This window comes from Epinephelus lanceolatus, chromosome 21 (assembly GCF_041903045.1).
Source record: "Epinephelus lanceolatus isolate andai-2023 chromosome 21, ASM4190304v1, whole genome shotgun sequence".
Classification (NCBI taxonomy): domain Eukaryota; kingdom Metazoa; phylum Chordata; class Actinopteri; order Perciformes; family Serranidae; genus Epinephelus; species Epinephelus lanceolatus.
The window spans coordinates 5,053,167-5,079,768 of NC_135754.1; the positions used below are offsets into that span (position 1 = coordinate 5,053,167).

General features: G+C 40.2%; 1 protein-coding gene across 1 annotated transcript in view; it reads left to right on the plus strand.

Annotated features, from left to right (window-relative positions):
• The first annotated feature begins 515 nt into the window (after positions 1-515).
• The window catches only part of mtr (5-methyltetrahydrofolate-homocysteine methyltransferase), a 50,077-nt gene continuing 23,990 nt past the window's right edge, over positions 516-26,602 (plus strand). The window contains exons 1-19 of the mRNA XM_033611824.2: positions 516-676; positions 6,623-6,834; positions 7,153-7,242; positions 10,419-10,488; positions 10,602-10,694; positions 11,072-11,178; positions 12,814-12,873; positions 13,198-13,292; positions 13,549-13,649; positions 14,796-14,857; positions 17,027-17,094; positions 17,197-17,276; positions 22,138-22,250; positions 22,403-22,543; positions 23,825-24,010; positions 24,090-24,269; positions 24,765-24,881; positions 25,906-26,046; positions 26,135-26,224. Of these exons, the coding sequence (XP_033467715.1) occupies positions 637-676; positions 6,623-6,834; positions 7,153-7,242; positions 10,419-10,488; positions 10,602-10,694; positions 11,072-11,178; positions 12,814-12,873; positions 13,198-13,292; positions 13,549-13,649; positions 14,796-14,857; positions 17,027-17,094; positions 17,197-17,276; positions 22,138-22,250; positions 22,403-22,543; positions 23,825-24,010; positions 24,090-24,269; positions 24,765-24,881; positions 25,906-26,046; positions 26,135-26,224 (2,046 nt within the window). The 5' untranslated portion in view covers positions 516-636. The remainder of the gene's footprint in view (positions 677-6,622; positions 6,835-7,152; positions 7,243-10,418; positions 10,489-10,601; positions 10,695-11,071; positions 11,179-12,813; positions 12,874-13,197; positions 13,293-13,548; positions 13,650-14,795; positions 14,858-17,026; positions 17,095-17,196; positions 17,277-22,137; positions 22,251-22,402; positions 22,544-23,824; positions 24,011-24,089; positions 24,270-24,764; positions 24,882-25,905; positions 26,047-26,134; positions 26,225-26,602) is intronic.

The window sequence follows — 26,602 nt, forward strand, 5'->3', positions numbered from 1 at the left end:
CAGAATTAGGTTATGAGAAAAGTTCTTGTGGAAATAAATTGCTGTTGTTTTAATGAAATAATAATTATAATTCAGAACAATGAGAATTTACGAGAATATTTAATTAATTTAGAAAAAAATTCTCAGATTTTTGAGATAGTCTATAAAGCAATATCGTTAATTAACAAAATGAATAAATAAAATATATAAATGTAGTCAAGTGAATACATTACACCTCCATAGATAACAGCCAAAAATGTACAGTGTTTCATAACTGGCCACGTGGTGGTGCTTTCACATCAAAAATAAATTAATCCTTCATAGTTTAATCTTATTTTCTAATTTTGATTTAGTTTGTAAATCACTTGTTTGGCTTCTCTCAATTTTAAAATTGCATAGCCAAAGACCGTTTAATTATTAGGCTATGATTTAAACACATATAGTAAAGGAAAAACTTTAGATGCCGTGTTGCTGGGCTTTAACTGTGAAAGACTTAGACCGGAAGTGCAGATGTTGCCGCGGGGGGACCGGAAGCTGAAGCAGAGCGGCTTTCCGGGAAAATAAGAGCCGGTTAGTTGTGAAAAGTCGACTTGCATTATTCACCGCTTGGTCTTCAGACGGACCGCAGGGCTGTTATCAAGGCTGGCTCCTCACAAGATGGCCCCGACTAACATTATTAAATACTCTTCAGAAGCGGGTAAATATTTACTTTCGTTAGCTTACCAAGCTTTAACAGTTAGCTCTTAGCCTGTCATGCTATCTCTGTGTCCAGTCATATTAACCTCACTGCTGTCCACTTTTAACACCGCATGTGTTTGTGTGACAAGTGTGCACGAGCTTACTTTTCAATGACATTTAACCGGATGTTATTTTGTGTAGGTTTTGTGTAGATTTGTCTGTGATAGTACATTTATTCCAGCAGTGACTTGTACAACATGACAGAGCAGGTAATGAAGTTAGACATGTAACAGACGGACTAGTCTGACCAGTATGATGGCTACTCATTGAAGCTCTCACTAGCAACCAGCAGTAGTGAAAGTCACCGATCAGGTCTGCAGACAGGGCGACGGTTAGAGAGAGGGAGGGGGATGATGGAGAGGGGTTAACTGCACAGGAGCAGCATATGGAAAGGAATTCGATACCATACAAATATAATTTAAATAAAGTATAAATAACTCAGGTCCCAATACTGAACCCTGTTAAACACCACAAGTTATCTTTGAAGATGTGATTAAGTATTATTCATTTTTACAGTAGGGAATGATTGACTGTATCAAATACTTAACGTAAATCAATAAATTCAGCTATAGTGTGCTGTTTCTTATCTACTGTTGTTGCTATATTTTCCACATTAGGTGACATTGGTGTTTAACTTAGAAACAGTGCCTCCATCACAGACTGTATGTTCACCAGAGAGCACTGACAAGTTTATTTTTACACTGTAAAATATCCCACTTAACTCTTATCTTGGGCATTGTTCTTTTAAGAACCAAATCTAAGGGTTGCTTATAAAAAATGTTTATGTAAGTGTCTTTCCAAAGCTCTTAGCTTTTCTTCTCGTGACATTCAGAGTTTGCCTTCTTCAAGCTCTTTGAGGCCACCCACTCCACCAAGTTTGAGTTGATTGTAATGAGTTGACAATTCTGTCTGATAGCAGGCAAATCCAGTGTGGGTACCAAAATGAAATGTTAAAACTTGGTACAAGGCTGCAGCTAAACAATCTTCTTTACTTTTCTGCACCATGGACTGATAGGCTATTCAAAAGTTAGAGCTGTGTAATGAACTCTCCTCCCTTGCGGATTACAATTATTACAACTCTCTGATTTACGGAACATAATGGCACATCATTTGCAATATCATGGGACATTATTGTGAACATGCCAAATTAACCATACACACATATCTGTACTGATTTGATATTGTGCCTACAGAGTAAAAAATATCCATTTATTGATACATAATAATTCATCATATGAATATTTTATTTTTGTACTCTTTCCCAGGCTACTTTGTACTGCTGCACAACACTTTCCCCTTGGGTCAGCATAAAGCTCTTTGTAATCTTATCTGAACTTCATTATTTTAATGAAGTGAACAGTGTAGTGTTGTGAAGTGAAGTTGTGTTTACAAGGCAGAGTATTGGTCATGGGGGATTAAAATATGGGTCTGGTAATAACTTTATTTCCATTAAATATGGGTTTGATCACATTTAACCAAGTAGTGTTGGAAACATGTAATTTCGCTACCTCCGATGTGACCTAGGGCTGTCATGAATACCATTTTAGGAGCTTTAAAGCTACAGTGATTATTACCCACGAATATTCAAAGCTTTGACAGGACGTGACAGGACCTGGGGATGGGTGAGGCGGGGTAAAGGCTAATAAACCCACCCACACGCAAGTTGACTTAAGTAGGACTTAGCACCACGTCCATAAATTCCCTCCACCAGTTTACTGGTGATTGTGTAGGAAAAACACATTATTCATCATTTTTTCGCTCAGACCCAGAAACTCTGAAGAAGACTTATTAAGTTATTTGTAATAAATGTTAATTGAAACTAATCAGTGCCCAATCACAATCAACCATTATCGGAAAAATTATGTTTATTTTATTTATTTATTTATTTGTTTATTTATCAGGGACAATGTATATTAATGAACAGTGAACTGTAAATATACTGGAATTAGCCAAAAGGCTAGTTTTCATCTGCAGTCCCTGGCCAGATCTGAGTTGGCAGCCTAAGTAATAAAAAAGTTAGAACAAGTTTAAAACAACATCATTGCATGCAGTTGAAGCAAAAACATAGTAACAGGTAAACATAGCAACACAAACAAAAGCAGAGCAAGCCAAAACTCTACAAGTAACAATTACAAAGTAGCCTAATTCACAAAAAACAAACATAGACTGCGACAAACAACAGCAAGTAGGGGTGGGAATCTTTGGGCACCTCACGATTTGATTACGATTACGATTCAGGGGCTACAATTCGATTATAAAACGATTATTGATGCATCTTTAATTTATGTATATTGATGCACTTTTTCACAACACACATTTCTTTTTGTCTCACTGAATAAGCATTCAACACTTGCAATTTTTAAAAACAGTGCATTTGTAATAAGAAAGAGTTGAATTCATTTCCATTATATTTTATTAAACATATAAATGGAAATGCTTGCAAACTGGAAAGTTACAACTTCGTTGTACGGAACCAAAGGTAACAACAGGTATCTTAAATCACAAGATAAAATGCGCAGTTTGAGTAACAAATGATTCGGTGGCGACAGACGTCCACGCATCACATGTAACCGCGTTCCTACCTGCCTTCAACAGTGAGGCCATGACTTCTGTTTTGGTTTGATGGTAGAGTGTCAGTGAAATAGCGTCGGGATGGGATGGTGTATCTGGGCTCCAGTGTATGCAGCAGTGCTCGAAATCCCTGATTTTCCACCACAGAATAAGGATGCAAATCCTTGGCAATAAATGCCGCGCTGGCCTTCGTAATTGGCTTGGCCTTTTCCGATGAGGGTGGCAGCTTTCTAATTGCTTCCTCGATTGTTCTCTGGTCGGTAGCGCCACTAGTTGCCGCAGCAACAACAGCCTGCCGTCTCCCTGACTCCTCCGTCAGGTGGAATCGAGTTACATGGCTTCTCATGTTTGTTGTGTTGCCAAAGTATTTTATTTTAGCACGACACAGCTTACATATAACGTGGCTCTTGTCCAGTTCGCTTCCGCCGTCAACGTTGTAAAAGCCAAAGCATTTCCACACATCTGCTTTTAAATTAGGCTAGAAGAAGCGGTTCAGCTCTCACGGCGAGGTGGTAGCGGTCAGCCATGTTTGTTTTCCTCTGTGCGCGTGTCGGCGTGTCTGCTCCAGGTGCGCATCCCAAAGTGTCCCGGAGATGACACGTACCGCACTTCTTAGTTCCGCATTATTTAGAACCTTCTGTATTACTCTAATTAACAGATTTAAATAATCGAAATTTGGACGTTTGTGAATCGATTCAGATTCGTCCACGTCCGAATCGCGATGCATCTAAGAATCGGAAATTTCCCCCACCCCTAACAGCAAGACAGACATAAGCAAAAGAATATGGCAGGCAGGCAGTTGTTAAAGAGCAGACAGAGGCAGCAGTTGAGTATTAATGTGTACAGGTTTGATTATTGATGAGCCATGATTTCAACTGTTTTGTGAACAAATGGTATGAACTGAGTTCTCTGATGTGTACTGGTACTGTATTGCAGTCCTGCGACGCCTTAACTGAAAATGCTGAGTGGCTAAAGGAACTTTTCCTAATGGGTATGACACAGTCTCCTCGAGTTGCACCTCTCGTTGCCCGGTTATTGCTTGACCTCTGTGTGATGAAAGTTTGAAGTGGAGGGGGAGCAGTGTTATGTATGATCTTAAAAACAAGACAAAGGTTTGTGTACTTGATTAAATTGTCCCAGCTCAAAAGTTTGTACTTTGGCAGTGGTAGTAGTTATTCGATCTGCGATCCAAAACTTTGAGCGTTTGTTTGTACAGTGCTTCGAGAGGTTTTAGTGTTGTTTTATTGGCCTGTGCGTAACTTGCCAAACAGTATGTGAGATGTGATAGTATCATTGTGTTCATGTACAATTTGGCTGCGTTGGTGTTCATTGAGTTTCTAATAAAGCAGAAGTTGGTGAGTTAAATTTGGCTTGATGACACACTTTTTTAACATGGGATTTGAAAGACAGATGAGAGTCGATCAGGATGCCCAGATATTTATATTCAGAGACAACTTGCATTTTTTTTCCTGACAGCATTATGACTGGTTCTGAGGTGGTAGATGGATTTTTAGAGAAAAACATGCTGACAGTTTTAGTTGTGTTGAGTTGAAGTAGGTAGGGCTGGGCGGTATGACCTAAAATTCATATCACGGTATAAATCGAATCCCTTCACGGTAACGGTATATATCGCGGTATAAATTTAAGTGTAAAAGTTATAATAGAAGCGTTTCTGAATGGGTTTTGTAGTCCCTTAGCAAAGCTAAATTGATAAAAAAAACAACAACAACAAAAACAAAGATAAAATGTATTTTTTAGAGCATTTATTGTGCAGAATGCAGATCTCAAAACTCAAAATTAAAACCCAGTACTCTATGGTGCAAAATGTCCCCTGGGATCTATATCAAAAGGTAATTTCCTTCTTTTAGAAAAATCCTAAATGACTGAGTTGTGTTTTTTCCACCTGGACCTTTATGCTCTGCCATTTCTCCTCTAATCATCAAGCTGTAACCTGTGACAGGCTGTTATGATACCACAACTATCACACATTCACATATGGAGTTTTTTGTGGAGCCCCTAGCGTCACATAGGTTTACATTACCAAAGGTTTATGACAAACTCTCTTGCCGAAAACCAACTCCCGTGTGCGCACGGCGAGAGAGGAGAGGGAGAGACGCTGTGCTGCTGCCAGAGGAGACACTGAATGAGTTCCCTCTGAGCGGTAAGTCGCTAAAAGAGTCTGAGAAGTCCGGGGCTGTTCATAAAACATTAACTCACTCACTCACTCACTCACAAGTTCTCCAGCAACACATGTTGCACGTGCTACGCTAAATCACAGATGTGAACCAGCTCCTCTTGCTCCGCTGTCTCTGTGCTCGCAGCCATTTTCACACTGAGGCAGGTGCGATGACGTCATCGACGATAGGACGGTAGAGCGCAAATCTCTACCGTGGGCCAAATTTATATCATTTCTACCGTCTACCGCATATACCGTGCTGCCCTAAGTTGAAGGTATGATTGGTTTAGCCAGTTTGTGATGTGGTACAGTGCATTAGTGAGTTTTGCAGCAGCATGTTGTTTTGTGCTGCCATGGGCATAAATCACTGCATCATCAGCATATAGCTGGGTCTCCACCTCAGAGCACACAGAGGGCAAGTCATTTATATAGAGACTGAACAGAAGTGGTCCTAGTACAGACCACTGTGGTACATGGTAAGTTTGCTGGCTGAATTTCGAGCATGCATAGCTTCCTGTATTACATACCTGAGAAACGGTGGAGTTGCAGGTGAAGTTGTTAGGGTTGTGTGTTTCATCTGTTCCCTGTGGACCGGGACACTGATGAATATCCCCGGATAGAAGAAGGCAGATGGCTCTTATCAGGGCCTCGTTGATTTGCTGTTTGCATGATGTCCTTTTTTCCTTCGGTTGTACCGCTGTGGGATTAGGAAAGTAACAGCCAAGGCGTACTCTCTGTATCCAAAGACGGTGTGAATCTTGTTTGTATACTGATGAATCCCGGGGCAAATTTGTCATGATTGCTGTAGATCGTTTCCAAGCGATTACAATTGAGAGCTCCTTGGGATGGTTTGATGTCTGCCGGTTGTACAAACTTAAGCATTAACACATAGAGTAGCAGAGCAGCCGCAACACCTGTCCGACCTGCCGCCATCTTGCCTTGAATGAACACAAATCAGGTAGTTTATCATGTAGTTTCACCCAAAGAGTGGGACCAGTAGAAGTGGTAGTTTTATTTCTCCCATTATATGTTATCACTTAGTAATTTTCAATTGAAGTATGTTTTCCAGTTGTTTGTTTATTTCTTTTGAAACATTTGTCTTACTGTAAAATGTGAATGAACAGATAAATATGAAGTTCCATGTTTTTTGCTTTCCAGGATGCAGCTGCCCATTGGAGTCCGAGCTGCGAGCAGTGCTGCAGCAAAGGATTATGGTCCTGGATGGTGGTATGGGAACAATGATCCAGCAGCATAAACTTGAAGAGGAAGATTTCAGGGGAGAAGAGTTTAAAGAGCACCCTCTTCCACTGAAGGGCAACAACGACCTTCTCACCATCACACAGCCTGATATCATTTACAAAATACACAAGGTACTGTCCAGGGCCTGTTTACCGAGAATACTGTGGCTCCCTGACACTGAGCAATGTCAACCTTGCAGTTGATTTCAGTTTTATGTGTTGTGATTTTGAGATATCTGTGGTATTCTGAGTTTTCTGCCCTCAACTCAGTACAAAATAAGTGAATGGAATTTTGTTTTGTTGCTCAAAGCAGGGCAGAGTGACAATTGACAAACTCAAAGTTAGCATGTCTTATTCTGGATAATCTGCAGACCTCATTTTCAACGACTTTATGCTAAGTCTTTATGAAAACAGTCCACAGTGTCTAACCTGTGCTCTCTGTGTCTAAAGGACTACCTGCTGGCTGGTGCTGACATCATAGAGACCAACACCTTCAGCAGCACCTCTGTCGCCCAGGCAGACTATGGGCTGGAACACATGGTATGATGTCTGACACTGCTACACCACTTTGGACACATAATGCACTTATGTGGTTGTAGAAACAAAGGTCAAAAACACAGACTAACTGATATGAACTCAATGACCACTGATCACTGGGCACTTCATAGAACTACCCCTTTGCTACACACAGCTGTCTAGTTCTCTGGCCTTTCTTTTTATCTACACCATAAACTACAATATCCTCCCTGCACTTGGCAGACATGACTGAGACACAGACCCTCTTGTCTTAATAAACTTCATACCTTTATAAATGATCAGATACATACATATATTTGTCCATCTTATGGTATTTTAAAAATGTTTGGCTCCATTTTCACAATAGAGTCAATTTGCAAAAGTCTTCACCAGAGTTTCTGTTGGTGCTGTTCCACGTGTCCTGGAGGATTTCAGTGTGCCAGAGAAATGGGAGAAAGTCTGGTCAAATGTTATCGGTTTACTGAGCCTAAAAACAAATGCTTGCACTGTTGTGCCAGCTCATTCTCAGATGTGTGTTCAGGTCATACTGACATGTAACCACTTAAAAGATGGTTGAGTAGTAGAGATGCTCCGATACCATTTTTTCCTTACTCTTACTCTTACTGATTCTGATTCCTGATTCCTCCTTGTGACCTCATTTGTCTTACTCTTGTGAATGTAATATTTCAGGAACACCTTGAGTGAATTTCTTCAAATTCTGAGCAAATGTCCACTTGGACTCAATGATGAACTGACTAGTGTTTGGTGGTCAAAGGTCAACATCGCTGTGACCTTGCGACCGTCCGGCATCTCAAGAACGCATTGAGGGGATATTTTCACATTTGGCTCAAATGTCCACTTGGACTCAGTGATGAACTGATTAGATTTTGGTGGTCAAAGGTCACAACAACCTTAAAAAAAACATGTTTTTGGCCATAACTCAAGAATTCATATGCTAAATATGACAAATATGACATTAAATGATTGCTGTCATTGTTGTAGGGTCTGGCTCTGGTTAAACCTTACGTAAAACATGAACACATACACACAGAGAATAGCGCCAAAAAAACTTTTCTTTTATTATCTTATTTGACATTTTGCTGAATGCTAATGTTATACTCTTTACCAGAAATGAATTCTTCTTTGCTGCTCTTAAACAGTAGTTGCCAGTGGCTGTGCAGCGCAACTTGCTTGGTAGGCTCCTGTTTTAGAGGGTGCAGAATAATTTTTTCAGTAAAATTGTAATTTTATCTTGGTTTGAAACTTCTTTAAAATTAGTCAATAAATTATGTGGTATTGGATTAGTGCGTGGACTTGTTTACTTGCCGATACCTGATCCAGTATTTTAGGCAGTATCAGAAGCATTTTTTTTATGCAGGTATCACTATCAGAACAACTCCAGTGAGTAGTTGGTATCTTCCTAAATTTGTTCCATTTAACCATGAAGATCCATTCATCCATTTTCGTAACTGCTTATCCTCTTGAGGGTCACGGGGGGGCTGGAGCCTATCCCAGCTGACATTTGGCGAGAGGAAGGGAACACCCTGGACAGGACGCCAGACTATCACAGGGCTAACGCAAGCCTCTTTTACACTGCCAGATTTTCCGCGAATGTTGGGCCGTTTTGCCGGCAAGCTGCAAGCGTTTAGCCACACAGAGCCGGATTGGCGAGTTGATCCGTGGTGCCCAATTTTCCGCCTCGTAGGGTAGTCATATTGGCGGAACCCTTTTAGTTTAAACAGACTGAGGTGGCCTTCTGCAATGGGAGGGGCTGTTGAAGACTTGTGGGAGGAGCTGTTGATGACGCCGCACGTGCAAGTCACTGGCGGTGGATAAACAGGAAACAGCTGATAGCAGGAATTAGCGAGCAGCTAGTAGCAAGAGGGAAACGCAAACCTGACAGACACTGTAAAGATGAGCAACTGGGGAATTGCTGAAGGACTGACTAGTCGCGGCTTCCCTCCCACGTCACTGTTTACGTCACACGCAGAGCTACACGTTTTGTTACTTGCTCACGCCCCCCATTGCCCCAAAAAAAATTAGGTAGGTGGCATTTTGCTGCACTCCCCGATTTTGTTTTTATACTGCCAATGCTGAAAAAAGACTGATTGGGCTTTCCTGCAAATTTGCACAATTCCTATCTAAAAAGGGCTACATAGGGACAGACAACCTTTCACACCTACGGACAATTTAGAGTCACCAATTAACCTAACCTGCATATCTTTGGACTGTGGGAGGAAGCCGGAGTACCCGGAGAAAACCCACACTGACACAGGGAGAACATGCAAACTCCACACAGAAGGGCTCCCTCCTGGGATTGAACCAGGAACCCTCTTACTGAGAGGCAACAGTGCTAACCACTATACCACCTATTGAAAAAGACGTGCAGTATAGCCAACAGCTATGGCTTGTTATTAGCAATGGTCATTTACCAGAAACTTTCAGCTCCCCTGTGATCTCCCTCCAGCCAGCTGCCACCTCATTGAGAGTTCTGTAGTAACATAAGAGAAGGCATTGTATAGTTAATTGCTCATTTCGAATTCATGACTTGTCCATTTCTTGTCCATTGCGGTGATATCAATGCAAGCAACAGGAATAAAAAGGAGCAGGGTGTTTGACAAAAGTTTATCTCAAAACAGCAGTGTTGCATTGCCCATGGCTAGTTAGGACATTCAAATAGAAAACAATGCAATCAAAATGATTTTGTCACAGATGCTTGCTAGCGTTGCATTCAGTTAGGACACAGTGTAAGAGAGAATTATTTTCACTGCACATTATGACCAGAGAGATTTAAATATGTCGGACTTCAACAGATTTTCCTAGTAATTACCGGATAATGTAAACCCTGCTCTTCACACGAAATTATAAAATTACAACACTAATTTGGCCTAAAACCTCTTAACACACAAAATTAAATTATTTGTTGAAGATGTAATTACATTATCCTATTCTCACCCTTATTTTCTGACATTATTGGCAGGTACTGCATCGGCCTTCAGAGGTTGTCTTCATAGTATTACTACATCTGTATACTATGTTTGTGTAACTGTCATGTGATTTGGGATTTGTACAGTTCCCCAGTGAAAAGGCGAGGGTATTTCCAGTTCTGTATAGTCATAAAAAATATTAAGTAGTCACAAACTCGTTTCTTGCTTTAACATGTAGATGTGTTTAGGTGTGTGTTTTTGTTTGTTGTGCAGGCTTATCGTCTCAACAGGGCGTCAGCGGAGCTGGCGAGGAGGGCAGCCAATGATGTCACCAAACAAACTGGTCAGCTGAACTTTAGCAGCATATCACTGTCAGTAGATAAATGTGTCACGCCAGACTCTCTGGGATTTCCTTATGTGTGTAACATCAACTGTAATCTGTGTGTGTGTTATCAGGTTGTAAACGCTATGTGGCTGGGGCAGTGGGTCCCACCAATAAAACCCTGTCTGTATCTCCATCTGTGGAGAGACCTGACTACAGGAACATCAGTAAGATGACTTAACGTTTCTTTTTTTTTGTCTTTGTGCATTTTTGGACACCTTAAAGTGACTGAGTGATTCAGGGCGAAAAGAGTTGGACAAGGGCCTGGGAACATGCAGGGTATTATAGATACAGTATATGTCCAGCCTTGAAAGAGAGAGAGAAACCCACATGATAGACAAGATTTATTGTAATGTATAACATTTATTTCGACCCACAAGGTACCCACAGCAGTTCAGTTTGTATTGTTCATGCTGGCTTGCTGTCACACTGCTGTGACTTGGTAGAACTGAGCCATTGTTAATGTTATTAGTAACTCCTGTCCTATTGTACAGCTCGTTATTGTATTCACTGAAATGTGTTTGTGTGTATGTGCTTTCCCCAGCATTTGATGAGCTTGTAGAAGCCTACTCAGAGCAGGTCAGAGGTTTATTAGATGGAGGAGCAGACATCCTTTTGGTTGAAACCATCTTTGATACGGCCAATGCTAAGGTATCTCATCTGATTGGTTTTAACATGTTACTAATTAATTTGACTTCTTCTGTATGATTCATTCTGCCATACAAAGGCAGAGAGCTGTCGACAGAGAAGCTGCAGATGATAGAAAGAGGTCTGAAATGTTCAGGTTGATTGGGTGTACTATAACTATTAACTTATGTCTTATTTGATGTATTTTTAGACTTAAGAGAACAAAATTATTGACAAGGACCTTTGGAAAAATGAAATCAACCATTTGTTAGTAATTAATTTGAGATTAACGTTTAAAAAATTACAATTTAATACATTTAAATATAAGAATTAAGAATAACTTAATCTCACAAAATTATGAATTGCACTTAAGACAAAAGCTGACAGTTAGCTAGGCTAATACCTTTTTGACAGGTGTTATTTTCCGAGATTGCTATTGCTGCTGGTTTTTGGATAACACACAAATTACCAAAGTATTACTTTACCAACACTTATATATTTTAATTACAGGAGGCGAAGCAGGAAAAGTAGATGAATTTGGCTTTAATCAAGGCTTACCGTGGCTATCTCACCACCTCACTGTAAACCCCAGTACACTCACTCAACTTAATTTTTTTTGGAAACAGCTTGCACTCAAAACTTTTAGTATAATGCAATTTAGTTTTTACAATACAGTACAGTAGTTTAATACAATACAGTACCAGAAAGGTTTTGAGTGCACTAGACTCAAAATAAATGTGTCACATGACCCTTGTCTGACAGGAATTTTATGCCACTTTAACATAAGTTCTTTTTTGTTGTTGTTTGACCATTTAATTCTATATCATATGAACATGAACATAGAAACATGGAGTGCACATTTTACAGAGTCAATTTTACAACATTCTTTTTAGAATAAGGCAAATTAACTGATGAAATTGTGAATTTTGAACCAGGAACTGCTCTTTATTTCACCTCAGCACAATTTTATATTAGACACTTTAATATCCATACAGGCGGGAGGTGATATAGAGCACCTTTAAACAGTCTCTTGGGCTTATGGCCTTAAACACATTGTCTCATGGTATGCTGGGAAACTCCACCCACTGAGTCTTAACATGCCACAATATGTTAAGTTCACAATGATAGTCTTGTTTATTGGTATTAAACTAATAAGGCGATATCGATTTCATAAATTCTAGTCAGATTAACTCAAAACTCAAAAATTGTTGACTTAACATGAAAAATTATCTCAAGCTCACAAGGGATGAGTTTTTGTGACAAGTGAACATTAAGTTTAAGTCATTTGTGTAGACTTCACATTTAATTTTGTGTCATGGATGGATTGGGGTTTACACTGTAGCTTTAAGTGGATGTGGCGCTAACCCTAACCCTACTTAATATGCTTTTTTCTTTGAATATATTCATTTCTATGGCATACAGTGCATATGCCAAATAAATTTCAACAAGTCAAATTTTGGTCTTTGTCATTTTTAGATACTAAGTTCAGTATGTATTAATTTCTGTGATATACAATTTTGATGGACACCTGTCAGCCAATCAGAAAATAGTACTTTCTGTGGACATGTTAAAAATCTAGTTTAAAGTTGCTGTTACAATATAATGTAACCTGATGTAAGCACATGAATTTATGTCTTTGCCTATGTTTCCCCCTTGCAGGCCGCCTTGTTTGCCATTGACCTGCTGTTTGAAAAGAGCTACGAAAGAAAACCTATATTTGTATGTCTGTGATATTTTATTCATGATCTCTTTGATACTTTCTTATAACAGTTGATGCATGGGCTGGAGTGCTTGTAGTCAGATTCTTTTGGTTGGCACGTGAGCATACACAATTAATGTAAAAGTGAATTTTTTTATAATATGTGTTATATTCACACTATAATTTCCTGTTTCAATTTTGAGTGCAGTGCTCACAAATTGTCTATATATCGAGTTTCTGACCGAATTCATATAAAAGATAAAAGATGAACGTGCTCTTGGTTAAGGTTGAGTTGGGATATATTTCAATGCCCTTCTCGCCATCTTGCCCCACTCATTATACAGATCTCAGGGACAATTGTTGACCGGAGTGGACGTACTCTGTCTGGTCAGACAGGAGAAGCCTTTGTAGTGAGTGTAGCTCATGCTAACCCTCTATGGTGAGTTACTGTACACTACACATTACTATACTTATTGCATACAAATAATACCAGAGTTCTGACAATGACATAACTCTTTTGCATTACTTCTGCTACTTCCACTCTGTGTTGCAGTATTGATGCAAACTCTGGTTTCTTACTGGTTTTGTCTTAAGCAGTAACCTTATTTAGGATCCTAGTGGCTGCAGGGTAGAAGCTCCTCCTCCTGACCCTCTCAGTGCTGGTCTTACTGGTTTTTTCCCTTTCTGTGTTGCAGCATAGGTCTTAACTGTGCCTTGGGGGCGACAGAGATGAGGCCGTTCATTGAGGCCATAGGAAAAAGCACCACAGCTTTCATTATCTGTTATCCCAATGCAGGTAACCTTCACTCTGTCTGAACAACTACATGTCTTTAAGGCAGTACAGGCCTGAAATCTGTGGTTGATTTTTTTTTTTTTTTTTTTTTTTTACATGAAGTGGTCAGGGCTTACATGCAAATTTTGCAACCACATTTACAGTTGTACATGAAAGGTAGCTGTCCTGCTCAAAGAGTTACTTAGAATGTCTCATTGCAGCAGTAAACAGAATGTATGGAGTCTTGAGAGTGCCCAAACTCATACCTCAGCTTTTTCAATGTTTAATTATAGTCATGTTTTGAAAAGGCCGTTAGAAGTTGGAGATTATTTACAAGTACACTTAAAATGAAATGATGCTTTCATTTTTTATTGATAAAATCATTAATTAGATATTCAACTTAGATTTTATATATTGGCATTAGTCGTGCCAGAGCTTAACAGCTGACCAAAGTTCTTGGTGTTGTGGATTACACTGAATTAAATGTTGTTGTTGGGTTTTTTTTTTGTTTGTTTTTTTAAGGTTTCATAAAATTTATACACACTTAAATTTTAAAAAAAAGTTTTTAAATCAAATTGATAATGTAGAGGAAACATAAATAGATTGAAATTGTAAAAGCCTTTTCTAAGGAATTATTTTTATAGTTCTATTGAAAAATGGAAATTGTATTTAATGATCTTCTGATTAAGTAATACATTACATTGTAGAAGTCTTTAATGGTACCATCAGCACACTCCATACAACTGTGCCCTGAGCTTATATGGTACACATGTTTACATAATGCACAATTTACCATATACTGTATTAATGTATATTATTAAAAAAAAAAAAAAAAAAAAAAAGCGAACATGGTATATGTAACATTTGGTCCTACACATTTATATATAGCAGGGACAAATGCAATTCAATGATACACCACCACCACCAATGTAAACTACAGCCATAAAATGATTGGAGTTTCACCCTATGTGGATTGCAGAGTGTATTGCAGGGAAGTTTATTATTGGGTTAGTGTACTCACTGTCAACACACTGTTAATGATTCTGCTGCTCTGTCTAAGCAGCTGTAGCACACACTGACCCTTGGCCTACTATAGGTTGCATCATGTTTCAGACATGATGATGTAATGATGTCATGAGCTCTGTGTCTTTGTGTGTTTTTTTCTGTTAGGTCTTCCCAACACATTTGGAGGGTATGACGAAACCCCAAAAGTAACAGCGTCTAATTTAAAGGTTATATTCCATTTTTTTTTTAACTGATGTTTCATGTTAAAATCAACATGGTCATTGTGACCAAGATGACCATGTGTCACCACTTTTACAAAATATCTTACAGTGTTAGAACTGCCAGAATAGGAAAATCAGGGATTTTTCGCTACTGTAGTCTTTCAAACATCAAACACTCACTCAGTGAGCCTTCTTGTATATAATCTCCAGAGACTGTATAAAAACAACAGAAGTATTCTCCAAGACTTCACACACTGGTTTGTGGACTTTGGCAGTTTGGCATTTTGATTTTTGGAGCTAGAAGTGACCTTAGGTGAGCATATTTGGATGAGAGGGTGGAGCTGAAGAGGAGCGAGGGGTGGGTCTGACTCATGCTGAGCGGACAGCTTGTCGCGCAAAGCGACTATGCCCTTAGATATGTATACTTTATCAATCTTTGTGCGAAACTGGGGAAAAAAATAATGGTTTAACCACAAAGTTTTGGTGTCAGTGTGAGTTTAACAACTGCTGCGTTAGCTTGTGCTAAACAGGCAGACACTGAGCTGACCGTCTGCTGGGAGGAGAGTAGCTTGGGGCAGCCACAACATTCATTAAATATCTATCAGGGCGTCGGATAAGTAAGGACGTCAGCCGAGAAGGCGGTCTTTCAATGTGGCCTAGGACAAATTAGCATAAATACTAGGGATGCACCGAATATTTGGTAACCGAATATATTCGGCCGAATATTGCAAAAAAACACACATTCGGTATTCGGTGGAATAAGTTAAAAGCAAGGCCGAATAATAGCGGCGTGTTTTGATAAAGCAATCAAACTGCGTGCCTTGACGGGTGGAGTAAAATGTCGGCAGTGTGGCGATCCGCCCGTCACAGCACTCACATTTGCGACTAAAAATAGTTTTGAGCGAGCAAAATAGGCTTAAATCATTCAGCACGCTGTGCGAGCAGCCTACAGATTTCAACCAGCAGCAGAAACGAAAGGCGAATCCCACCGATTGTGGGTTGAACGGGGGTCACAGACACAGACAGTAATGTATTCCTGTCAATTACGGCGGCCATCGGCTTACAGGGCAACGGAGAAGTCGGCTCCGATAATATCCTCTTCTTGGCGTGTGGACTGCCCAGAAGTACCTGAACAGCTGAGCCAACCGAACACAGACCATACGTGATGTGTCAGCGGAGAAACAAGCCGTTCACGGCCCACAAACCTCACCGCACTTTAGGGACTGTTCTTTACTTGTCAGGGGAGGAGGGTGGCTGGTTGATTTTTATTTTATTTATTTATTTTATTTTGATCCCCCCTATGTTCATCACTGATTGATGCTGTTTTTGAAGTATGAATAAGTCAATAAGTAATTTATTCCATTGAAATATCATTGATGTATTATAGAAAAGTGATTTATCTTTTCATAAATGACAAAAGGCACATCTGCCTCATTTTCGCTGTGGTATCCTGATACTACTCAGAACTATAATATTTTCATTGGTATCATACAGTGGGTCCTAATTTTGGTACAGTGACAACACTAATCTGGAGGGGGTTCATCTGCAAAAACTAATGAAAAACTAAACAACGATATTCGGTATTCGGTATTTGGCCAAGCATTTAATATTATTCGGCTTCGGCCACAAATTTTCATTTCGGTGCATCCCTAATAAATACTGCGGAAAGCCCTGTGATAGTCTGGTGACCTGTCCAGGGTGTACCCTGCCTCTTGCCCAATGTCAGCTGGGATAGGCTCCAGCCCCCCCATGACTTCTAACAGGATAAGCAGTTACGGAAAATGAATGAATGAACTGCTGACAGACTGAATATGTGGCCCAGACCACATGCTCTGAGCGGTTGGATCTCAATATGCATTGAGGACTCATTGGGCGCATCCCCACCTGTTCTTCAAACTGTCCACTTGTAATCCAAACACCCAAGACACATGCTAATACCAAGAGTAAACAGGGCTAGACCTACATAAGATAAGATAAGCCTTTATTGATCCCCAGAGGGCTAATTCCGGTGTCACACCACTGCAACCCTAAAGTCTCCTGGAAAAGACCTCTAGTTTCAAGAGACTGTCCTGGTTGAGTAAAAGTGAAATTCAAAATGAAAAATGTGTGCAAGGTAAGTCAAGCTGAGCCTGGCTGCCTCATTGCTGCAGCTTTAAATTTATTTTATCTTTGCAGGAGTTTGCTGTGGATGGACTGGTGAATATTGTGGGAGGCTGTTGTGGGACCACTCCAGGACACATCAGGTCAGTGTCTTTTTTTCCCTCACAAAACATGTCTGTCTTCAATTTCATGCAAGTTTGAACATTTTAAAAATAGTTTTCCCTCCCCTTTTCCTCCTTATTCAGGGCCATATCTGAAGCAGTCAAACACTGTCAGCCAAGAGTTCCTGCTGCTGATATTTATCAGGACTACATGCTGCTGTCAGGTATTAAAACCAACTGTTACCATCTGCGAAGACTGCTGTCAAACTTGGCAGAAAAGCAGTCTCTCCTATGTGTGAATCTCATTTTCAGAAAGACTTTCATGTCTAAGCCAGTAAAATCCTGGTTATTCTGGTCGATAATGAATATAAACTAATCAATTGAGGATGTTGAACAGATGACTTGAAATACATTTTACAGTTGCACCAGCCCTTTATTTGAAGCAGGCTTATATTAAATGTTCTGTGTACCACATTCAGAACATTAATATAATAGCAAACCACTATTTGCTGTGTAAAGACATAATGGAATGATGGCATCCTGAACAGAGAATAAAGTCACAATTCCTCTGTGTGTGTTGTTATCTAAACTTCCCTGTGAGGTGTTGCGGTAGATCCAGCCACGAGCGCATGTTAGTGCATGTAAGTCCCTGCGTTTGTATCCCATTGGCTAGCAACTCAGCGCTGCTCCCCCCCGGTTAACAACATTAGCTCTATGAGCACCGTTGCCTGTTAGTGCTGTTTATTGAGTTGGCACCATTAGCTGCTATCTCATGTTGGAAGCCATGTGCAAACAACCCTAATCACCCTCCGAGTCATAGATATGCTTTGAATATTGTGTGCAACTCCTTTAAAGACGGGCCTTAACTTATGTTTTTCAATTTTATTGTTAGAAACCTCCATGTGCTCCAACCTCCTTTTTAAATTTGCTCTTGATCCAACTTAACACTTCCTCTGTGTTTACCCATCCCTTGATTGATTCAGTGTAACGTAGTTTAACAAAAAAAAAAAAAAAAAAATCTCTCAGTCCACTTACTAGTTAACAAGGTCAGGAATAAACTTTGGACAGTAGTCATGTCATACACATCACTCTGCTGGTCTTCCTGAGGTAAACTCTGTACAAGAGTAAAGCCAAAATATCCCATGTACAGCTGTTGCCATCTTGCACTGGTGACATTTGGAGCCAGAGTCTGCACAGTAGCCATCTCCGCAGTATCGCGTTCCCACCCATACACCTCCTCTCCTGCAATCGCAAGCAGGGCCATTGATTGCTAGCATGCAAATTGTCATGCACAGCTGTCAATCATGATGCCAAAGCCCCCTTTTGTTGCATCAAATAGCTAATTAAAACCAAACATATTGGAAAAACGAACACTTGAGCACACATAAGAAACGACTAGCTAAAATGACATAAAACATCTTTGGGAAAAATTAATTTGATGTGTAATTTGAGTTTTTAGGGCAGGGTTTATGAATAAAACTGCAGTCAGCCACCAGGGGGCGATTGCGGTGTTTTTGCATCATATTTGGGCAGCTGTCATGTTGTCCATCTTTATATACAGTCTATGATTGTTTCAAATAGAGGAAGCCTTGAGAGTCGTCTCAGTAGCTAAACAGCATTTAAAGGGCCAGTGTGTAATATTTGGCATGGTTTATTGTCAATCTGAATCTGAATCTGAATATTCTACCCATTAATATGTTTATACAAGTGTATGATCGCTATAAAATAAAATTCGTTTGGTTTTCGTAGCCTTATAATTATGCTTTTTTATATATACAGTACAGGCCAAAAGTTTGGACACACCTTCTCATTCAGTGCGTTTTCTTTATTTTCATGACTATTTACATTGTAGATTCTCACTGAAGGCATCAAAACTATGAATGAACACGTGGAGTTATGTACTTAACAAAAAAAGGTGAAATAACTGAAAACATGTTTTATATTCTAGTTTCTTCAAAATAGCCACCCTTTGCTCTGATTACTGCTTTGCACACTCTTGGCATTCTCTCCATGAGCTTCAAGAGGTAGTCACCTGAAATGGTTTTCCAACAGTCTTGAATGAGTTCCCAGAGGTGTTTAGCACTTGTTGGCCCCTTTGCCTTCACTCTGCGGTCCAGCTCACCCCAAACCATCTGGATTGGGTTCAGGTCCGGTGACTGTGGAGGCCAGGTCATCTGCCGCAGCACTCCATCACTCTCCTTCTTGGTCAAATAGCCCTTACACAGCCTGGAGGTGTGTTTGGGGTCATTGTCCTGTTGAAAAATAAATGATCGTCCAACTAAACGCAAACCGGATGGGATGGCATGTCGCTGCAGGATGCTGTGGTAGCCATGCTGGTTCAGTGTGCCTTCAATTTTGAATAAATCCCCAACAGTGTCACCAGCAAAACACCCCCACACCATCACACCTCCTCCTCCATGCTTCACAGTGGGAACCAGGCATGTGGAATCCATCCGTTCACCTTTTCTGCGTCTCACAAAGACACGGCAGTTGGAACCAAAGATCTCAAATTTGGACTCATCAGACCAAAGCACAGATTTCCACTGGTCTAATGTCCATTCCTTGTGTTTCTTGGCCCAAACAAATCTCTTCTGCTTGTTGCCTCTCCTTAGCAGTGGTTTCCTAGCAGCTATTTGACCATGAAGGCCTGATTGGCGCAGTCTCCTCTTAACAGTTGTTCTAGAGATGGGTCTGCTGCTAGAACTCTGTGTGGCATTCATCTGGTCTCTGATCTGAGCTGCTGTTAACTTGCGATTTCTGAGGCTGGTGACTCGGATGAACTTATCCTCAGAAGCAGAGGTGACTCTTGGTCTTCCTTTCCTGGGTCGGTCCTCATGTGTGCCAGTTTGGTTGTAGCGCTTGATGGTTTTTGCGACTCCACTTGGGGACACATTTAAAGTTTTTGCAATTTTGCGGACTGACTGACCTTCATTTCTTAAAGTAATGATGGCCACTCGTTTTTCTTTAGTTAGCTGATTGGTTCTTGCCATAATATGAATTTTAACAGTTGTCCAATAGGGCTGTCGGCTGTGTATTAACCTGACTTGTGCACAACACAACTGATGGTCCCAACCCCATTGATAAAGCAAGAAATTCCACTAATTAACCCTGATAAGGCACACCTGTGAAGTGGAAACCATTTCAGGTGACTACCTCTTGAAGCTCATGGAGAGAATGCCAAGAGTGTGCAAAGCAGTAATCAGAGCAAAGGGTGGCTATTTTGAAGAAACTAGAATATAAAACATGTTTTCAGTTATTTCACCTTTTTTTGTTAAGTACATAACTCCACATGTGTTCATTCATAGTTTTGATGCCTTCAGTGAGAATCTACAATGTAAATAGTCATGAAAATAAAGAAAACGCATTGAATGAGAAGGTGTGTCCAAACTTTTGGCCTGTACTGTGTATATATATATATATATATATATATATATATATATATATATATATATATATATATATATATATATATGTATATATATATATATATATATATATATATATATATATATATATATATATATATATATATATGTATATATATGTATATATATATGTATATGTATATATATGTGTGTGTATATATATATATATATATACACATACATATACACAGTAGTGAGTAGTGAAAAGTTTTGTATACATATATATATATATATATATGTATATATATATAGCAAGGGCCTTGCTTTAGAGAGATCGCCATCTTGCGCCGCCATGTATGTACGGCAGACTGAGTGGACAATCCAGCCAGCCAGAGAACGCGTTTCGCGTGTATAAATGAACCAACGAAGACAGCGGAAGGAAGGAAGAAGGAGGAGGAAAGAGCACAGTGTTAGTAGTTCGTCGATAGAGAGTAGTGAAAAGTTTTTTTAGTTATAAAGTTTGCGAATGGACCACACTTACCACGCAACAGGAGAGAATGAACCCGAACCGTCATCTGCGAGGAAAAGAAGGCGCAACTTCACTCCTTGTGATGCACTCTCTGCGGCACTTTTCCTCCTGGTGATATCTCCCCAACAATGGCAGCAGTAGCACCGAATCCCATTCTGTGCATTCAGCCTCTCTTCTCACCTGCTCAGCATCAAACACATGGAGTTCCTCATCTGTATGCTCTGGCTCAAACAGGTATGGCTCTGGGTCTGTGTCCGCTACAAGAAACTCTTCAAAATCGCGTTCAAAGTCGTCCATTGCAGCTACTATAGTCCGGAGATATTGCTAGGCTAAATAAACAGCTGAGCACTGTTTACAGGCTACCCTGTCAGTCAGTGGGTGGGCTGGAGATTGGCGGAGCAGAGAGGGAAGGGGGGTCCCCACTTAGTATCGTAAACGAGTATGTGTGTAAAGTTATGAAGTGTGTCTGTTACGCTAGAAGAGTCAGAGTTTGGGATGGAGTGGAGTGTTACCGGAGTTTCTGGAGTGCTCAAATAAATGGGCCTTTTTCCCGAACGCTCCTCTGGTCTCCTGCTCGTGAGGGATTCATTACAATATCGTAACATGGCTTAGATTTCTAAATAAACATTCACCTCGTCGCTAGATAGACCTACTCCTGAAAAAGTCGTGCGCAAGGCTTTTTGTTCCTACGAGGCCACCGTCATTTACCCGACGGGAGGGGTGAGCGAGTGAGCCCTGCAATCTAGAATTTGACCACTGATGTCACTGTTTCCAACGGTTTTCAACCCATTTTACACACTGGCCCTTTAAAAACAGAAAAAAATGGAAAGAAGAATAATCAGTGATAACAGTCATTTAAATCATAATACAGATAACTCCAGCCTCCTCAGTGTCTTTTTCCAGGTGCAGCCTTTATTGGTGCATGCACAACACACCCCTGGCTATTATTTCAATACAGACTTTTATTTGAGTATATACGGTACACCCTTTAAAACTAGGGAAAGCTTACAACAAAACATGTTTTAAACATATAAAACAATTAAAGTTCAAATGTCCAGGCATGGGAGATTGTTCATGCTTTTATTTTTTAAAAATCAAACAGTGGTGCTGAAAACCTCGCCTCCCTCTCCTTATCCGTGTTTGTCCAAACTGCAGGATGTTTGTGTGATAAAAGTGTCTGTTCATTTCTAGGTTTAGAGCCATTCAGGATCGGTCCTTACACCAACTTTGTTAACATTGGTGAGCGCTGCAACGTGGCTGGGTCACGCAGGTTTGCCAAGCTGATCACGACAGGAAACTATGAGGTGAGAAAGATTTCCAATAAAATTATTATTATTATTATTATTATTAATATTATGTCATTTGTCATTTTGAGATTTCAGTTATATCATGAGCATAGACGGAATTCTAGCTTGTGTCTAACTGTTTATTTGTTATTTATTTCTTTGTTGTCCAGGAGGCTCTTAGCATTGCTAAGGCCCAGGTGGAGATGGGAGCCCAGGTCCTGGATATTAACATGGATGAGGGGATGCTGGAGGGGCCAACAGCTATGGCCCGATTTTGTAACTACATTGCTTCTGAGCCAGACATCGCACGGGTAGGAGTTTGAAGCAAGAGGAAATGAACACCTATAATTTCTCATTAAGATTTTGTAGCAGACAGCATTACAGTTGTGGTTCTCTAGTCACGCCAGCCAGTGTGGCTCTAGGGACAATGTTTGTTGGTCCACGACTCTGATCCAGACTGAAATGTCTCAGAAACTATTGCATTGTCATAAAATTTGAGACACATATTCATTCCCCAGGATGAATCGTGATAACTTTGACTTTTCCTGTTGTGCCATCATCAGGTTAACATTGTAATATGTTCAGTAATTTGCTTTATGACCAGCCATCTGCAAACTAGTAACATTCCCATCAGCCTCAGTTGTACTTTGTGTCTTGTGCTAATTGGCAAATGTTAGCATGCCTACATGGTAAACTAAGATAGTGAGCATGGTAAACATTATACCTGTTAAACAAAAGCATATTCGCTAGGGATGTGTGCAGTTAGTTGACTAGTATTTCTGGCAATAGTTTAATCAACTAGTCAGTTGACTTATTATTAAAATTATTATTGTTTAATGCGATTGCGTTCACCCTGTGAAAATGCCATTGTAATAATGAGGCATGTTACCTAAAGATTTATTTTTTCAAACAATATCGTTTTCACTAAATACAATTTGCTCACTCTAATTTCATGAGTTGTTTGCATGGTTTTAGGATAATGTGCAATGTTCATAATGCATGGAGTAAAGTGCCCAATTTTTTAGCGTCATTTAAGACATGATTTGATAATTGAAAAATGTGATTAACTGTTTCAAATTGCTCCTTTAATACATGTAATATTTTTTTTATGTTTAACTTTAGAATTTAAATAGTGCTCAAGCTTGACTGTTTTGTGAGTGTTTTCTTACTTTTAGACTTGTCTAAAGTTTGAACTTGCTTTAAATGTCGGCATTGTGAGCATGTTAGCATGCCAGTGTTAGTATTAAACTCAAAGCACAGTATTGCCGCAGTTGAGGCTCACAGAGTTACAAGCATGGCTGTAGACTTGGAGTCTTATTTGTCAAGTCTGATTGGTGCCTAAATGATGAATGCATTCCTTTGCATCAGGGGCTTTTGTGTGGGGCTAGCCAAGTTTCCGGCTTTGTTATTTCTAATAAAATATTTTGTTTATACTTTGTCTTGGGTTTTTACAGTATTAACCATCAGCTTCAGATGTGTGCTTACATTTTATCTCCTTTAATATAACATATGAACCTTTTAATGATTGACCTATGAATTAATCTGCTCAGTAAAACAGAAGAAGGCATTGAGGCTGTCCTTCTCCTCTGCAGGTTCCTCTGTGTATTGACTCCTCTAACTTCTCAGTGATAGAGGCTGGGTTGAAATGCTGTCAGGGGAAGTGTATAGTCAACAGTATCAGCCTGAAGGAAGGAGAGGAGGAGTTCCTGCACAGAGCTGCCACTGTGAAGCGCTACGGAGCTGCTGTAGTGGTCATGGCCTTTGATGAGGAGGGACAGGTGAGGAGGCAAACACACACACACATAAGACTGACACAAAAACACACTATATTGCTAACAAGTCTGCCGTCCTCTCAAGGCCACAGATACAGACCGTAAAGTGGAGATCTGCACCCGGGCCTACAAGCTGCTAGTCAACAAAGTGGGGTTTAACCCCAATGACATCATCTTTGACCCCAACATCCTCACCATTGGTACAGGCATGGAGGAACATAATGACTATGCCATCTACTTTATCAGAGCCACCAAAGTTATCAAGGTAATACACCTGTCAGAAAGAATAAACACTAATTTAACCCATCCATGTTAGCCTGCAAATGGGTCCATCTCACCTAACACAAAATGGTCAGAAATCTTCACAAGCACAGCCCTTCTCTCAATCAAACAACCCAGTGCAGAACCAGTGTTAGATAGACTGTCTCATCAAAGTGCATTGGTGTGAACTGGCAGGTTTTACAACATTGCAGAATGGCACATTGCAAGTAGTTGCCTGTTTCACCTCGTTTGGTTGCGAAATGTTTGGTCTGAACTGGGCTTAAGCCATGTTTGCCTAGCAAAATAAACCCTAATACTCTTTAACTTTTAAAATTATTTTTAGATTCTTATTGGGATTATTTTCAACTTATCATTTAAACAATTATTAGTGAGTGCATTTTGCTGCTGACTTTTCCCTCCAGTAATTACCCTAGGTTATTGCATATGGTGATAACACAAAGATTATAAATTGTGTGTGTGTGTGTGTGTGTGTGTGTAGGAGACATTACCAAGAGCCAGGGTGAGTGGCGGTCTGTCCAACCTGTCCTTCTCCTTCAGAGGGATGGAGGCCATCAGAGAAGCCATGCATGGAGCATTTCTGTACCATGCTATCAAGGTAAACACTGACACACCACGCTCACTGTCAATGGAATTTAGATTAGAAAATAGAAAAAAAACATTCACAGTAAGGTCTATGGTTTATTGTAAATAATGATGACAGTGTTTCCTGGAAAGAGTTTACAAAAATATTTTTCTGTGCTCTGAATAAATGATATCACGTTCACCTCAGTAGTACTGAAGTGGTTGCATAAGTCTAAACAGCAAAATTCTCAAAACTGGGAGGATGAAACCAAAACTGCAAAACATGTCAGTCTTACACTATTTGCCCAAACTGTGAACAGTCAAACAGTACACTAATGTGATTGTTTAACACCTCGGCATCAAGATGAAGTTGGCCTGAGAAGATTTTGCAACCTGGCTGCTCAGCCATGGAAATCTGTATCATAAAGCCCCTGACCAACAGTTCTTGTCATGATGTTACTTTCCAAGGTGGTAACTGTAGTAAAGGTTGCATCTAGGGCTGGATAGTGGTACTTGATCCCTTCGAGCTACCAGGCAGCAGGACGGCACAGGTGTGATGTGTTGAAGATGTATTATGTGTGCGACCCACCATAGGAGATGTAAAAAGTAGGTGGTAGCTAACTCAAAGGAGAAGAACAGCAGCTGAAAATGTCTGCAAGTTGGGAAAACTGTGAGGTGTGAGAGCTCCTAACCCTCCGAGCAGAGGAGGAGATCAGCCAAGAGATAACAGGGACAGTAAATGATGGTTATTGCCATGTTAATGTTATTGCTGTTGTTAGAAAGCGCTGCCAAAGCGTATGTTATTTGTCACACTAGCGGCCGATGCTGTTGCGTTACACGTTATGCCTGTCATGCCTATTTTGATTCTGCGAAGCTGGCATGCAGTCTATAATCACACACTGGAGCGGTGTGATGTGGTGTGGAGCGGTGTCAAATGCAAAGGAGGGGTAAAGAAGGTACTTCATAGTGGCCCTATAGTCTGATCTCCTTGGAAAAAGTGTTACAGGCAGTCTTTCTACTTGTAACATCACCACCATCGGTCTTCTGTCCTGTTTCAGGATGGTATGGATATGGGGATAGTGAATGCGGGGAACCTGCCAGTCTATGATGACATTGACAAAGAGCTGCTGTTACTGTGTGAAAACCTCATCTGGAACAGAGACGCTGATGCAACTGAGAAACTTCTGGCCTATGCACAGGTATACACATATTCATAAAAATAGTACACCAGTTTGTTGTCTCTTTAGTTTGGTTAACAGATGACGTCTTCACCAATCTTGTTTACAGAACAACGCGAAAGGAGCGAAGAAGGTGGTTCAGACAGATGAATGGAGAGAAGGAGGTGTGGAGGAAAGGTTGGAGTACGCTCTCATCAAGGTAAAACATCTGATGATCAGGTTAAATAAATCCTGTGGGAGAATGTTCACACTGGTTTAAATTCTCCAAGAGCACCCCCGCATACTGGTATTACTAACATTCAAATAGCTTTTTTACAGCTACATTGATCAGAATGCTCTGAAAGTGACAAACTGGGCTTTAGACTCAAGCTCACACTAAGTCAGCCAAGCCTGTTCTCTCAACACTGTTGTATGGCTGCTCAGACATGGTTAGGAAGTATAGAGTGCCGAAGACACGCCCCTTCCGGTAGAGCTCATGGGACCTTAGATCAGAAAAAATATGAATGGCAGTGAATGGGGAGAGCAATATTATCTTTTGTTCCCATTTGAGTTGCGACATGAAATCTAAATATGTTGT